This window comes from Cydia splendana, chromosome 14 (assembly GCF_910591565.1).
Source record: "Cydia splendana chromosome 14, ilCydSple1.2, whole genome shotgun sequence".
In the NCBI taxonomy this organism is placed as follows: domain Eukaryota; kingdom Metazoa; phylum Arthropoda; class Insecta; order Lepidoptera; family Tortricidae; genus Cydia; species Cydia splendana.
In genome coordinates, this window is record NC_085973.1 from 18,006,741 (window position 1) to 18,024,098 (window position 17,358).

The 17,358-nt window shown below is 33.9% G+C and overlaps 1 protein-coding gene across 2 annotated transcripts in view; it reads left to right on the top strand.

Annotated features, from left to right (window-relative positions):
- LOC134796732 (connectin-like) overlaps positions 1–16,528 on the top strand; it is a 51,270-nt gene extending 34,742 nt beyond the window's left edge. The window contains exons 2-3 of one of the 2 annotated variants that reach the window (XM_063768926.1): positions 10,660–11,727; positions 15,025–16,528. In XM_063768926.1, the coding sequence (XP_063624996.1) occupies positions 10,686–11,727; positions 15,025–15,458 (1,476 nt within the window). In that variant the 5' untranslated portion in view covers positions 10,660–10,685 and the 3' untranslated portion in view covers positions 15,459–16,528. The remainder of the gene's footprint in view (positions 1–10,659; positions 11,728–15,024) is intronic. The other variant, XM_063768927.1, reaches the window with a different exon arrangement.
- The last annotated feature ends 830 nt before the right edge of the window (positions 16,529–17,358 follow it).

Below are 17,358 nucleotides of genomic sequence, written 5' to 3' on the forward strand. Positions count from 1 at the left end.
TTCTTAAATCCAATTTGTTTACTCTGAAATCAAGCAAAGTTACTATCCGGTATCCGGCCGGGTATATTATTCTGAGGTTCCAAATATCGGAACAGTTGTTTAATTGTTGCTTAATTTGGAGATTGACCCCAATTTCATTTCTGATCAAATCGGTCGATTTGATCATCCCGTCTGGACTTCACTTAACAGCCGTAACACATTACCGCGCCGTTCAGGGCCACGGTGCGCCAAACCATAGCCTGATGTCATGTAGGTATGTATAATGTACTTAGTCCAAAACTATGTTATTTACTAATTATGTTATTTACTAATTATGTTATTTATATGCATTAAACGTTAAATCTGAACCAATTCGATTACTATTCTATAGTGAAACACATTCAGCTTGACTAGAAAAAGCGCGGCAAATTTAAAACATGTATAGCGTTAGGTTTCAATAGCGCTCAGAGACCTGACTTTTATCTCGATATCGTAATTTTCTAGCGACAAATCCATTATCTATACAAAACTGTCGCAAAAATGTTATCGCTTGTATATCGTGGTACAGGATAGGATGGAGCCATATACTTTACTACTTGCTTGCAAGTATCGTAATTAAACAGTGCTAAGTAGTTAAATACGCGCAATGTATTTTTATGTCATAAATAATGTATTTATTTAATGTTAATTTAGTATTAATTATAGTATGTATATTGTTTTATCCACAAATATGAATAATTGTAGTTAATTTACCAATAAAACATAATTTATACGGCCACAAATAAAATATTAAATGCTTCTAAAGTCTGTTTGGTTATTTCTACATGGAAACGAAGTCATTTCAAATTATAAAAACATTAACTGAACACCTTATTGCCGCCTGCAGTCACCGCTCGCCGCTCAGCTATCCCCTGTCGTTAATACCACGGCCTTACGTTTTATGACACTGAGTCGCGTCAGGGGAGCGACACGGTTCGGTGCGCTTGCGTTCAGTCGAGTTTTGGAATATTACTGCAAATTTTTGTTGTTTGTTAATTTGTTGGTTATTGTTGTTTGTTAATTTGTTGGTTGTGGTGTCGACTTTTATTGCCCTAGTCGCCAAATGATGTTACTAGTGAAATTTTAACCGACACCACACGGTAAAAATAAGTTTAACAATAATTACTTAATTAAAAATCGAATAAAAACGGTATTTCTAATGCATAACTTATATTTTTTGCTATTCAATTAAAGAGTACTAACAAAATCCTAACTCAATTAATTAGTGCAAATATTTTAAGGTTTGCGATTCCTGCTCGGCCTTGCGTCGCAAGGTGCCCGGTACCACTGTATTGCAGCATTAACTAGAAATGCTTACTTTAGGGAACATTAGCAACTGTCGTTTTTGATAATTACATTTTAGTGGTGAGGGGTGGTACTTAAATGACCGCTATTGAAACCTAAAGTTTAAACTTATAGGCGCGAAGATTTGATTTCCCTAAGAAAATTTTAATTTCGCGTCTTTTTCTGCTATCAAATTGGGTGTGTGTCAGTATAATAGCCCTATATAATTGGCCTATTATTGTATATTTTTACATTTTTTTAAATACCTAAATGTAATATATTTATTTGGATTATGTGTCGACGTAATCACTAGATTTATTATCTGTCCCATACACCGAAAATTTCAGCTATTACTAATTATTTCCATTCCGCCATACTAGCCGAGCGTACCTTTCTTGGCCTAAAAAAGCAAATTGCAACTTAAAGTCAGGTATTTCTAGTTAAGGTTTGTTAGATTTTGCTAAATCACAGGCAAAAATAACTCTTCGCTTACCTATCACGAGAAGTTGTCAGATTTTTCTAAAATCCCTAAAAAAAATTACTTTTTTTTTTCGAAAAACTTAGTACTTTATCAGAATCATGAGAACTATTGATTAAAATAGGGGGGAAATGTATTAGGTGCAGGGAGGTCATTGAAACTGCGGGATAATTTAAACTACTTAATCGAAATATCTTCCATGTTTTACATTATTAACTAGAGTCAAACACAACACACACACAACCTATCGACGCTGGAAAGGAGAAATTGGATAAGCGACATTTTCAGAGATATTGAGTTATATACATGGAATCGCCAGATTTTTCTGCATCGAATGGACTAGGTTTCGTACCCATCCGACGACTTTAATGTCGCTTATCCAGTCGGTGATTTGGAGAATCACTGGTACATTTAAGTTACTAAACGACTTAGTTTTCAAAAAAAAATCGAAAAGTGGAGATTAGATGAAAAGTTATTCGATGTAATCAACCTTAGATTGTTTTACTTATTTGCCAGTTCAGCTTAACCTTAACTTGGATAATTTTGCCTTATGACAACTGACCTTTCACTGTCGGTTAACTATTTTTACCTGACCGAATAATAGGTTTTAATGTCATATGGATAAATTTACTGAACTGTCAAATGTGAACTATTGGCGTTTATCATCATTTACCTAATTTCAGATACAAAAATTTTGTCGCTTATTCCATTTTACCTGAAATTTGTTGGAAGTTTACCTAGTAAATTTGTTTACTTAAGTACTTTCTTTTTGTTGGTATTTATCATAATATCAGAAAATGCCAAGTAAGGGAAATAAATAGATAAAATTAAGTTAAATTATGTTAATCTAAGGATTTTAAGGTATGAAAAGACGAGATAATATTTTTTTCCATTTTGGTTTCAAATATAAATTTCTCATTCTTACCGGTAAGTACCTCGTAATTAAGTTGACCCTTTTTAAGCAATTTTGATCTCAAATAGAAATGGTACACTTGGTAACTTAAGACTCGTTACATAACTTCTTATTTGAAATAAAGCTATACAAATTCCTTCAAGGGTGTTTTTTATATGCGTAGGTATGACAATCATTTCCTTGTAGTAGAATACCTAACTATAAAACTCTTAGAATGTAGATGTTGAATGTGTCGCAAAGCAGCTTACGAGTTTGAAATTGCTCCTTAAAAATGATTAGATAATTTATCTTGAATTGTTTTTTGTCAAAATTTACGTATATACTTTTTTGCTTGACTATAAAATAAGCATACTTTGCAATAAGACAGTTTTTACTCGATCAATTCTGACAACAAATTAAGCTTGGAGTTTTTTACCTGACTAATTTCTTGTGAAACATGTCGGTAAGATAAATTTACCTAAATTTATTTTTATCCATTTTGCTTAAGCGACACTGAATTCTTAAATAACTCATTTGAAGGTAAAATAATAATAGGATAATGTAGAATACATCACTATAACCATATAAAATTTCTCATTTAGGAAATTCGTCATCATTAGGAATTTTAATGATTTTTTTTTAGAAAGTATTGCAGTTTTTTGGCTCCCCCGTAAAGTTAGTTGCGTGTCGCTTATCCAATTTCTCCTTTCCAGCGTCGATATATTTTTCGCTATCTGGACACACTCTATAGTAGTTTATATGGAACTCTAGTTAATAATGTAAAACATGGAAAATATTTCCATTACTTTAATTTATCCCGCAATCTTAATTGCCCCCTTGCACCTTTCACAATTATTTCTACAAAATGTAGAAGTCAATTTAGTGACGATACATACAGAAGACGCGAATAAGCAAACTGTATCAAGCACAAATGCTAACAAAAAAAATATATCCGAAACACCACTATCACTAAGGCAAAATCACTCTACCAATTGTGTTCAAGACCAAAAACGAGTCTATACAAAAAGAGACAGTAGGAAATACGAAACAGCGGGTAAAGAGATGCCATTGTGACAGCATCATGCGTCGGAAATGGTCGTTTAAATCGGGGAACTGGAACGAGTACAGTAGACCGGGACACGACCGCATCTTTGCTTTAAAGCAGGCCACTGACAAATGGATGCCGTTACAATGGATTCATCCAAATGGACGGCATCCTAATATTAAACATTGTACGTTTTTGTTTTGACATTCACGGACCGATTTTGGATTGCAGCCACGCTATTTGGACTGTTGGAAGGCTCGTCAGTGGCCACCTTTACATAGAAACTTAAAATAAACTTTCAATAATTAACAAAAAAACATTGCTGGGAATTCCGTCTCGTGCAATCTGTAAAAAATTGAAATTATTATAACTAGACTTCTTCTAGAAATTACTAAATGTAGGGTTAGCGAGAAGAGGTAAGGGTTTTGTTTACAAAATGGTCGATGTAATATTTGCCTATTAAATTTGTAAAAATCTGGTATACTATAAAAACCTCTTCCTAAATTGAATGTAGATCCTAAGAACAAAATATGTACCTATTTTTATAGTTTTAATTTGCTCTTGTCTCATTTTTATTGCTCTCCTATGAATTAAGTTATTTTGGGTATTGTGGCCTACATAACAGATTGAAACCATTTAGATAATTACATCAAATAGTAGCTTATGGAGTGCATAATGAATAATTGATAACGCCATGCTCTATAATTAAGGCTGATTATAATTAGATTCATGATTGAAATTTGTATTACCTACCTATTTTGTAATTAGTGTTCATTATAAGTATCCAGTGTGTGAAACGTTTTATGAAGTATGGGTAGAATTCTAAAAATAACAATATCAACAATGTCCAAAATATAAAAGAAAGAAAAAATTTTGATAATTTCAAGTTCCATCTGAATTGCTAACAAGAAAAGGTATCATTTTATATAGGATGAAATTTAAGTCTTTTAAAAGTGTCCAATTAGTATTACATAAACCCTTATTATCATAATATTATTTTGTTCTCTAAATATATCCTGTATATTCAGTCCCATTTTGGAGTGATTTAGTGTATCTCAGGTGTTTAGAGGTGTTTCAAAATTTTCTAAAAATCCAAAAATACAATTTTAAAAGCATTTGATTTTGATTTCATTTCAAGTATGTCGCATCTCGCATCTCACTTGCGCCAATATAATTAAATAAGATTTTTAGAACGAGACGCTCTGCAAGTATTTTCAAAACGAAATTATGGTAAAATCAAACCGCGATTAGTACCCATACAAAAACCAAATTTGCCTCCGGATCTCGGACTAGGTTAAACTAGAACGAATACAAAATACGGCGTCCCAGTTACATAGGCACACCAACTTCGCAGCTATTCAACCTTGTTGCTATATAACGTTATCAGAAAACCTTAAACGTTTACTTTTGCGGTGAATTTAATAGTATATTATACAACAAGTAACCCATTTTATCCGTACTCTCGGGCCGATATAGGTCGAGGATAAAATTGGCATTCACCGAGTTATATACTCTGCTTTTCACTTCGATTGCAAGGAAAATATGTACACAGAAATATCAAACATTTAAGGTTGAGTTTCCCGTATCCAAGTCTAAAAAATCTGGCCCGGGTACGGCCGCTTAGGGAGGAGGCCACCACTGCAACTGAGCAGTGGAAGTTCGTATATTGCTAAGTCAATAAGGGTCGTAATAGATTTTATGGCCTCTAAATAATATTGAAAATTTTTCTATATTTATGCTGTACACAATTGTCTTTCTTGCCCCAAAATAATTTCATTTCAAACCTAACAAAACTTCCGTGAGACACAGATATATTAAATATATAAAAAACGGGTCACTCACGTATTAAAACGACGACGACGAGCGTTTTTCGACTTAAAATACGTGAGTGACCCGTTTTTTATATATTTAATATGTCATTTCAAACCTGGGAACAATCAGATTTTGCCACAGTTTTTATAAATAAAATGACAAACCTATATATACCTCTATATATAAGTCTAAAGTTTTACTTGCATGTTCAATTAGTTACTTTAGTTAGCGACAGGTAGCTTATCTCAACTGGTTGCTTGGAATAAACTGTCAGAGAGCAATTGCATCATTTGCGCCCGCATGCTAGTTAAAGGATCCACAATGCAGCGAGTTAATTATCTAAACCGAGTTAGGAGCACTAGATGAGACAGTTGTTTTTCAACCACTTTTTACTTTTTTTTTTTTTTGTAGCTTAGTTTTAATTTAGTTTAATTTAGAGTTAATTTATTAATTGATCGAGTGTGTTTAGGTCTTTTTAGTTGTTCATTCGTGTTAGCCATTATTTGAATTGGCCTCATAGTGATAAATTAAAACTGGAAAAATTCACTGTCTTGGGTGGGTCTTGAACCCATGACTACTGGATCGCTAGCCCAGTGCACTGCCATCTGAGCTACCAAGACCGTATCCAATACAGCGAATATTTCCACCATATTATGAGCCTTAGGGCTGATTTAGAACTCGTATGCGATTTTAGTTACATTGCGGACTGTTGATTACGTCCAATTCAACCAACCGATCAAAACCCGCAATGTAATGAAACTAGCATGCGAGTTCTCGCATCGTCTATATGAGCGTTTAGGGAGGCTCTAGCGACATCTACCGTAAGACTCTTACACTTCTTAATTATTTTTTAATTTGTCTTAATAACAATAACAGACGTTTGCTTCACTGCTTGATACAAAAAATTTGGCCTCATAGTATTTTAAAATAGGCCATTTCCAAAATAAAATTCTCAATTGGTGATCAACTGTGTTCGTTTTGTATTAGAAATGGGGTGCTTACTCAAAATGTTAAAAAAATCCCGGGCACCAGGCACCGATTCAGCTCAGCTGGGGATAACCAGCATAAGCGCGAATTATAAAATAAAGTATCACAGTTTTCACTCATTCTGTAAAACGAAAACTTATTTAGCGTCAAAGAATATTTTTATTTTTTCGCTATTCATTAGCGTCAAAAACATTTTTGCTCTTATTTTCGAGATAGCGCGTGAATTCAAAAGATTTCACAGTCCACAGAGAACATACATACACATTTTATGTCCGTAGCGTATCCAGTGAGAAAGTGTCGTTACTTTTATTCCGTGTTCATTATCAAAGCGCCCATAAATTCCGCCCTCCGTGTGTCCCGTTACTCATAAACCCGTGTGAACACACACAAAGACTTATATAGAATACAAATTGACGCTACTTACGCCGTTTTAAATTTTGTGTGGATTTACAGCGTTATACAGAAGGAAGTATCTTTAAAGCTATTTATGTTACTTAGGTTGTTTTTAAATGTTTGTACGTTATAAATAAGGGTCATTCACCTAAGTTTTATTATTATGTATGCAAATGGTAAAGCGCGAGTAATTTCCTTTGTTTGGGGGTTTTTGAGCAAATTTGGTGTTTTGTGGCAATTAATGTAACAATACGCTCTGATTGTTTTTAACTGCAAATACACAAATATGAGTTTTTATTATTAAGGATTCAATATTGAAAATTCTGAAATGAGCTCTAACTACGTCCATTGTGTGGAAATGTAAAATGTGATACATAACAATAGTTAAACTTATAACACCGTTCACAAGGTTTACTGAAAATTCGCAAATCTAATTGCAAAACAAAAATCTTACCTAAAAGTATTGTTACTTATTGCTAGAACAATAAAATTGGTATCTCGAAACCTTAGGTGAGAAAGCGTATATATGACTAGGAAAATTGACAATTTTATTGTCAGTTTATGTGGGTTGATAAGTTAACATGATGATAAATATTTTTCTCCTCACAAGCATTTGAAACTTTTCAATAATTTTAATAATAGCGCAGTTTTTTTTATTTGAGCTATATCCAATAATGATCCAACATCAACGCAAGGTATATTACTTGTTAAATACTTTTAGTATTTCAAGACGTATATGTATAAAAATGTTCATGATATAAAAATCTCTCTGTACTTTCAATTCAAGGTATATAAAGGCCACTTGCACCATTCACTAACCCGGGGTTAACCGGTTAAACCTGGAGTTACCATGGTCATACCAGTATAATTTGACACTGAGTTAACGGTTTAACCGCGTAACCTCGGGTTAGTGGGATAGTACAAGTGGTACTTGCTAAGTACTTTTGGTATTTGCAAACCGTATTTAAGTATATCGATTCACGATGTAAAAGTCTCTCTGTACTTTTACTGAATGGAAAGACGTAAATACAATCCAAATGGAAATTCAAAGCGTTTGGTCGTTCCGGACAAAAAGAGGATTCCTATCAAACTGTATTGATTTTTAGATTCGTCTGGAGTTCGAGAAAAAAATATGCAGTTTTTGCCAGTGCAGTGTACACGGCGGAATTGACAATATGAAACTTTTGAATTGGATCTTCAGCTACAAAATTTTACCCGCAATTGATTTTACGTCAGGAATAACATATTTTTTAACCCTCTTTTTGCATTTTCGCTTTTTGCAGTCGCGCCCTAGTTTCTAACGCTTATAATCGCTAAGGAGTCCACATAACGTACTGGTACGTGTCCATATAATGAAAACGATTGAAATTTGATGAATATCAGATATTTCTTAAATTAGGAAACAAAATATGATATAATAATCAACAGTTTATTATTGGGGAATTCTTGCAAACATTAAATAAATTCAAAAAAATCTTCGTTTTATAAATACTTTTTTTTTGGCTTTTCAATATTTTATGCTAATAAAATTTCATAACTCTTTGTACCTTGTTTTCTTAAGTATCTTTTTTTGTGAGCAAAGTGGACCCAGAAGAGAAGAGTGGATAATTTTGACATCCGTAAACCGTCTCTACCGGGTCTGACTGACCCAAACCAGGCGTGGCTCACTCCGCGATTTTGTCGCTTTGCAACAAGTACATCCTTTCCACACCAATTTTGGTGGCTAGCCATAGGCCGCGCGTGGCGCTGTCGCCACCTAGCGGCTATAGCTGTCCTGATCGTAACAGACGCGTTTTGTTACAGAGTGAGTCGTCTATACCTAGTACTATTATTTATTCTGTGACCTAGCGGTCAGGTACAGGTTCAAACTTTCTTGATTACTTTACAGTATTGTTCTTTTTGTTATCTAAATGCGTCTGGGGCATCAGACGTCCGTTGCTTTCAAGCGCGATGTGCTGTCATACAGGCGAAATTAAGAACTAATGCAAAGAACTTTCAAGTGAAAGTACTACTAAGAATGGCATCGTCGCTCGATACCTATCGAACAAGTTCTTTTTCTTGTGTTCATAATTAAGGCCTCTGGGTCCTACAGACCCATTTAGTGATTGTTGAAGTGTTAACCAAAATTATTTGGAAATTCGACAATCAAGAAAGCTTTAACTTTTAACGGAACGAGTATTTAATGCTGATGAGGAGTTGGCAAAAAGTTTTATGCAGTAGGTACAATATTATTGTAACTCGTATTAAAAATAATAATCGTTTTTTAAAGAGACTTATTTACTTAATTTTTATTCTGTGTTTTAGGTAGGTATAGTGCGACATAAAATAGTAGAAATTAAGTAAAATGGAACTAAAGAAATTCCATACTAAATTGTTACCATGTTTAAGCATTTTACGTAAAAAATGTGATGATGTTGATAGGAAGTGGCGCCCTCATTAATTTTGACTACAGTCATATAAAACAACAGAATATATAACATCAGTACATTGTCTCCACTAGAAAGAATATTAAAAATAGCAACAAAATTTTTACCAATTTTGAAATGACAGTTGTCTAGTTGGAGCTTAATGAATCGCTTATTGAGCTTAATTGGACGAGCGACGGATGCTGGTGTGACAAAAGCGTTAATTAATGCACTTTTAAGCTTTATTGTCAGTTTCGGGTTAACAACTTTATATGATGTGGTGAAGTTTTGTAAATGACGGAGCGAATTAAAATTAATTTTTGGCTTTCTAATACAAAAGGGTCCTTATGTTTCATGTGAATAAGGACCTTTTCATCAGAAAAAGGGTTCTTATGCTACATGTAAATAAGGAACCTTCTCTGATGGAATCTGCATAAGCACATGAAGCATTTAAGGACCCTTATCTGTGGAAAAGCCACATTTATACTTGGACATAACGCTCCTACTCACATTTGAATGGCTTCATGGCGAGATACATAATATATTGATAAGATATTCTGCTTAAAGTTAAACAATGACACCGACACAAAATTAACGTTTGAATTGTATGTACATACCTAAATAAGTAGGTATAAAACTACTACGCGAATTATTACTGTCTACTTAAATATGTATGAATCTGTTTAAAAAGAAAGACTTTGTAATACTAAATAAATTCTTACTGTCTACTTAGATTTATGTTATGTACCTATTCAAAATTACTCTTACTTAATAAGATGAAAAACAGTAAACAACTTTAAGCTGTACTTGTACTTGTAACACATAAATCCATAAAATTACATTAAAATACTGCATACTTGAAAAATCTTACCTTTTCCTACTAATTTGAATTATTTTGTTTAGAAATGGAATTATCGTTCTTTCACTGCGATACCAAACAACAACTGCCATTGTTAGCTGAACAAGAGTTAAAATACTTATCTCACAAGTCCTCAATCGGTGATTCAAAAGTTTCGCAGAAAAGCTCTGCCGGAGTTTACACTTCAGTCGGATTTAAGTGGTTCTAAGGTACAAACTTGGGGGCGTCATTTTAAAATTCTTCGCTCGAATACGGACTCCTAACTTAACTACCACGTAATGGGACTAGCTTTACTATTTCTTTGTTCTGCGAACAAAATTCAACTCCGCGCCTTTTTCGCAAAAGTGTCAATGGTGTCGCACTAATGGTACCTTAACGTCCGACTCCAATACAACCTTATCAGCAACTTCGCTAATGCGCGACACAAAGCGACAGATAAGAAAAGAACAAAGGAAACTCTCACTAAACGCCTTCTCTTTGTTTCAGATAAAGATCGGCCGATGTGAAAGAAGATGGACCTTAAATATCTAATCCTAATGATTGCCTTCGCGACAATTGAAATCAACGTTACAGAGAGCCGGCAAAATGATAAGCGGCGATGGAAATCCGATAAGAGCGTTTATTCACAATACGTCAATATTTGCGACATTCAAGATCGGGGCTCCAAGGTACATTGCTATTGTGAGAGCACGAAGTTAAAGACGGCTACGAAAGCGGATTGCTGGGTTTTTAATGGCGGAATCGCCGAAGATGACCCATTTTGGTCGAACTTTTATTCCCAACCTAAAATAGAAAGACTCACGTTTAATGTGAGAGCTGACGGCGGGCTCACCTACATACCTGCAAAGGTCATAATTCGACTAGAAAAGCTGCAGTATTTCAACATCCACTATGCGAACATATCATCTGTACCACCCTTCGCGTTCACTAACTCGTCGACATTAAGAGAGATATCGCTGCCTAAAAACAAAATAACGAAACTCGAGAGAATGTCTTTCGCACATTTGATACTGTTGGCGAATGTAAGTTTGATGGAGAATCAGATTTCAGAGTTGGAACGGGACGTATTCTACATGCTACCGAACTTGCAGCGGCTGTACTTATCAAAGAACACTATAAGCGTTCTTCACGAAGGCTGCTTCAAGCATCTCAACAATTTGGTGAAATTGGAGCTCGACAGTAATTTGCTGACTGTAGTAATCAGGGAGAACTTCCAAGGTCTATCCAACTTGATTACTCTTGACATGAGGAACAACAAATTGACGATGATAGGTGACTTGGCATTTTCCGAACTTTGGGCCCTCCAGGAACTTTACCTGGACGGGAACGAAATAGAATTTATATCGGAGAGGGGTTTTGGTGGATTGGCGCAACTGAGAAAACTTTATTTGGCTGATAATAAGTTGGGAACATTAGACGCCGGCGTTTTGGACGATTTTCAGAAGTTGACTGTTTTGGATTTGAGGAATAACAATTTGGAAACTCTAAAACAGGAGACTATGCAAAGTGTCTTGGAGAACATGAAGTCGAATTATGCCTTAATCTCTCTTGACGGTAAGTTAGTGATAACCCGCTGAACAATATATTTATTTTATTTCAAAACAAGTTAACAGCATAACAGTAAAAAATACCAAACCACTGCTAACTTACACAGAAAATTAAATAAAAAGAATACAATATGTATACAATTCATCACAAGTTACAATATCTATCTAAACATAAATTAACACATTTTAAACAGTAGAAGGACGTGCATCCATCTTCTCCAGTCTCATTCTATTAATTTAAACGTAATTTTATTTTATAACAGTAAATTAAGTTGAAATGTTTTAATTTATTGTAAAATAGTAAAGCTTTCGTTAGATGCTTATCAATTAAGTTTTCCTAATTTGAAAAGATGGTAATTGTATAATGTCCTTTGAATCTTGAACAAAAGGTATTGCTTACTTTGCAAATTAATCCTTTTAAATGTTTTTATAATAAATAAACCAATAAAAGTAAGTACATGCAAAAAAGTAATATGCATACCTATATTTTTATAAGACAAGGAATAGGTAACACTACCATGAATTTTGGAGTCAACGTGGTTTATAGCACAAGTTTATGCCAAGGTATGGCTAAAATATTTTCGGTATATATTTAAAGTAGAATACATATTGTGGATTTAACACATGACACCCGTTGAGCAAAGAAATAGAAGCGTCTTTTAAAATAACATTGAGATCTTAAAGTTAGATTAGGACGCATTATTTATACGGAAAAAATATCTTCGTAAGGAATTATACTTTCATTTCTTAATCCAAGTAGTTGGGTTTTTTAATAATATATTCAAGGTTATTATTAAAACGGCAAATTTTATCAAGACAGATGAAAAGTTTATTTCAAAGCTCTGTTATTAATAGATAGGTATGCAATATTTTTGCTTCGTCCTACACTAACTTTTAAATACACTTGAGAATATTCTACTACTGTTTTGGAAATATTGAATAAAAGTATGTTACTGATACTACTTAAGTAATGTATATTTTACAATACAGTTTGCAAAAACTTTATTTAACGGAACCAAGTTCCAGTAATGTATTTAGATTATGGCTTCTCGCTAAAATAGGATTTAGGTACTAGTAAATTTTTCAGCCAAAAGTAGATGTCATATAAACCATTTGACATAAATAAAAACCATCAGATAACGAGATAGAGACAAAAGCGTTGTTTGTCGCATCTACACTAACACCCATCTACCCCGTCCACGGATCTATGAGAACCCAGGGTGGCGCTACCTAACGTGTATATCGTCCTCGTATTATGCGCTGTTTTGCGCCAAAGTGCTACGAATGATTTAGTAACGTTATAAAATATGAAAATATAGTACTCTATTTTCCGGTAAAATAGGAAAAAAAAAACTATAACAATACTTTTTCGTGTGTAAATAAATCAATGACAATAATATCTGTTAAGTAACAGAACTTAATATTGGAATACTTGAATATGAATATGAAAAACTTTTTTTGCCGTGGCTTTATAGTACAATAACATATATTTGTGCCAGGGGGGTGTCACTACGCAGTTTAGGTACATTTGGCTGGCGGGCCTCCCGGGCAGGGCAGGCGTATGGCAGTGGGCTGCCGCTCGACTGCACGATAGTCGTGTCACGTGGCGCTCGCGCAAAGAAGATTCACCGTTCGTGCGCGGTTATAAGTTTCACTTTTGTTGCAGGCGGCGAGTATAGGTATAATTTTATACCTAAATCTGACTTTTGTGAAGGAGTGAATTTTCTGTGCGGTAGTACTATTAGTTATTCTGTGTTTGTGCTCAAAACGTCTTGATCCTGAGTAGAAATGGAATCGTTTGGCATTGAAATGACGAACAATCTTTAGTACCTAAGATTAATGTCGACTGGTATAATAAGTACCTACTTAATACGTCTGTAGAAACCCCAGAGAGTGTATGGAATGTATGGTGCCATTACCATTACATTCAGTAGTAGACTTACTTAAATGTATACAGTTTAATTCTGTATGCAGCGGTCTTATCTTGAAACGGATTTTAGGCTGCCCATGGGCTGATACGATTTAATCTACAACGCGGTAGGAAAGCACTGAAACAGACTGAATTTACAATAGGAAATCAAAAGTAAAATGAAGATATTGTTTCAAATTTACTTTCTTTAATAATTTTAAAGTTTGTTTCTTCTTTAACACATAATTGTAAGAGCTCGAGAAAACGAAGGCGTGACCAATGGAAATATGATATCAGTAATTTGATTAAAAAAAATATATTGTATTTAATCGACATAAAAATCTACCTCGTACTCACTATTATAAATTATAATATTTCTACACTAATATAAAAGCGATAAATTACTAAACAGTTTTGTTATGAAGTATTGTAGGTATGTAGAATTTTACGTAAGGAGGCCAATTCGGACTTACTTTTACAATTTGTTTTTGATATCATTCGCGCGTGCATTTCGCTTGTACTTGTATTGGCGTGAGCGAGATGCATGGGCGAATAATAACAAAATGACATTAGTTTGACATCAAAATGTGAGTTCAAATTGGCCTCAAAGATGATACAGGCGAAGGCGTGGGTGCAGCAAGTATCTAAAATATAATATTGCTTCTGAAGAACATACACTATGATAAAGCTGCATTATATATTCGAGCTGATTCTCCGGGGTTTGTACTCGTATGCGTCTCGGATTGTACGTAAGAGGATTACCAACCAGCTAATTTGAAATTAAACGAATTAAACCAACGGGAATGCAACAAATGCTCAGCAAATTAATTTAGTGTTAGGATAGTTTATGAACATTGTTGGTAATAGCTTGCGGGATTTAGCGAAAATTTAAATCCCTTTAAATTGAAAATCACGTGTAATACAATGTCTTTAATGCGTATTACAATTTTATAATCCGTAAACAATTTCAGTGTTGAATGTTGAATGTTGTTCATATTTAACATGACTGTAACGCTGCTCATTTACCTACTTATTTTTATTACATTTACACAAAATACAATATTAATTTGAAAAACCTACAATTATATGTGATGTTATCTATGAAAAGTGACCTTCTTGTCGATGGCGCTTACGCCATTATTAACGATGCTCCGATATAATACAACGCTGCGCGACGCTGTGCGGCGTAAGCGTCATCGACAATAAAGTCCTTTTCATGGACAATGCCCAATATTCTACCTAACAAAATCGAAACCTCTTCAAGGCGATAACCTCTAGAAGATGAAACGAACGTCAGCAGGAACTTTTTATCGTTTCCCTTGAGATTCGTGCTATCGAGGTTCTACTGTATTTTTTAAAACATTATTAGGTATTTAAATCATTTTTTTTCTACAGGCAACAAGCTCACCTGCGACTGCCGTCTCCTCTGGCTTCACAAGCTCAAGAACGAAACCCGGAGTAAACGCGTAAAAGCCTCCCTCGAACGTCTCAGCTGCATCATGGACCTCAAACTCAAAACGGACCTCGGCAAAAAGAAAAACGACATACCGAAAAACCCAACGTCAACACATGACTACGACAATGATGAATTTGACGATGATAAGTACGATGAGACAATGCAAGATGACACTGTAGGTAATAAAGTTGAATACAGAAAACGGTTACTAGAAATATCAACAGATATGCTGCCTTGTCATAATAAATTAAGTTATGAAGCGTCTTATTCGCCTCCGACGCAAGATGAAGTGAAATATTACTATTCAGCGTCGAGTAATGTTGTTGCAGCAATGACGGTACATATATCAATCTTTGTTAGTATAGCATTGTAAATACGGGTAGTTAATTTGTAAATAATTAATGTGATTTATTATAAATAGACATAAAGCGGTTGGTTGATGTTTTTGACGACGGCAAATGCATTTCAGATTTATAAAGTTGTACTTTAGTTATATTTCCAGATTTCGTTATTAGGTATGCTATTTTCTACATAGGTAATATATTTTTTTCTACAAAATAGTAAATAACATCACCCAGTCGCTAATTACTGATTTACTAAATATAAGATAATATAAGCTTCGAAGTCTGTTTGAATTTGTAATAGTAACTTTAAGTTTACAAATTACTCTAGAATATTTTAAATGTAGGCAGAATAATTTCATGTTTATTTCGAATTAAATTATGTTTGTACGAGTATATAATCCACACAGGGCTACAATTTTAAATGTCAATGTCGTCATATCATTTGAGCTCTACATGACACAAATAGTTAACAAGTTTTAACACCACGGAATTGAAAGTGACGGACACAGTTTTATCACGCTGCTGTCACGTATAGATAACAACCATCATATCCGTACTGGAGGCTTTAAAAAATAAAATCATATCATATCATATCAATAAGAAATGAAGTTGATGTTGTTAAAACTTGAATGTTCTTCCTATGCTTCTATTTGAAATTTTGCTCCGCAAAATGTTTAAATCTAAGGATTACGAATACCAAACTAATTCGCAAATGAATCTTGAATAACATAGCATTTATTATCATTACCACTACTTAGTATTTCAAAATCTCAGAGAGTTAGACCACCGAGTTAGGAGCAATTTATATAATTAATTCGGCTCTGATTCCACTGTTCTCTAAAGTATACCATTATCTGAATTCATGAATAAAATTAGAATCTATTTTTGTTACCTAGAACGCTGTAAATAAGTGGTTGGTGTAGCTGCTAGAACGATTCATTCCAAGTATTTTCATAAGCTAGAATAATGAGCACTAACTTTGAGATAAAACTTCTATTTAGAGAGATGATTATCACAAAAACTGATTGTATATTCCATCACATAAAGGGAAACCTACTTGAATGTCTGGAAATTATTTAATACGCTTACCTATTTTAGTATATATAAGATTAGGGGACGCCGGGTATAGTTGTCTCAGAGGTTGGTAGGCACATATAATAAACTACTAAACCTACAACAATTGCATCGACTCATTCATTACGTCTTACGATCTATCAACACCGGTAGATGAACTTATTCGTTCGTTTACCTAGTTGTTTATACATGCTGTGACAAACAACCTCTGAAACAACCATACCCGGACTCCCCTACGTATTAAACATACAAACGTTAGAATCATTATTAATTTTTTGTGTTATTAATTTTATTAAACTATTTTATTTGTCATACAAACTACAATTTATTGAATGGAACCCAATTCACACTTTACAAATGGATAACCCTTTAAGATCACCTTCATCTCGCTTTTAGTTAACCCACTCACTGCCAAGATGATGCTAGGTATGTTTATTTTGTATTGGGAGTGGGACGCTTGGCAACGAAAGTGTTAAAATTTGATCAAGCGTAAATGCGATACGGGTGGAGTGAAAAATGAGATCTGAGAAGTAGGTACAAGGCCTTCCTGGTCCCTAATATAATTATCTTTATTAAAGTTGTAACATATCGAAAATATATTCTTGAAGAAGTAAAAGAATATCCCATAGAATACATTTTAAATATTTATATTTTGACGATAAGTTGACTTTTACAATATTATGTGGCTTAGAATAATTATATTTAATTAGGTACATTGTCTACCAAAGATTATTTTGTAAAATATAATTATAATTACTGTTTAGTACTTATTCGTATATAGCAATCTGGTTCGATGCTTTCATGTGAGTGCACTTTGTAAATATATGATATAACGAAATTCGCTGTTATTACTCT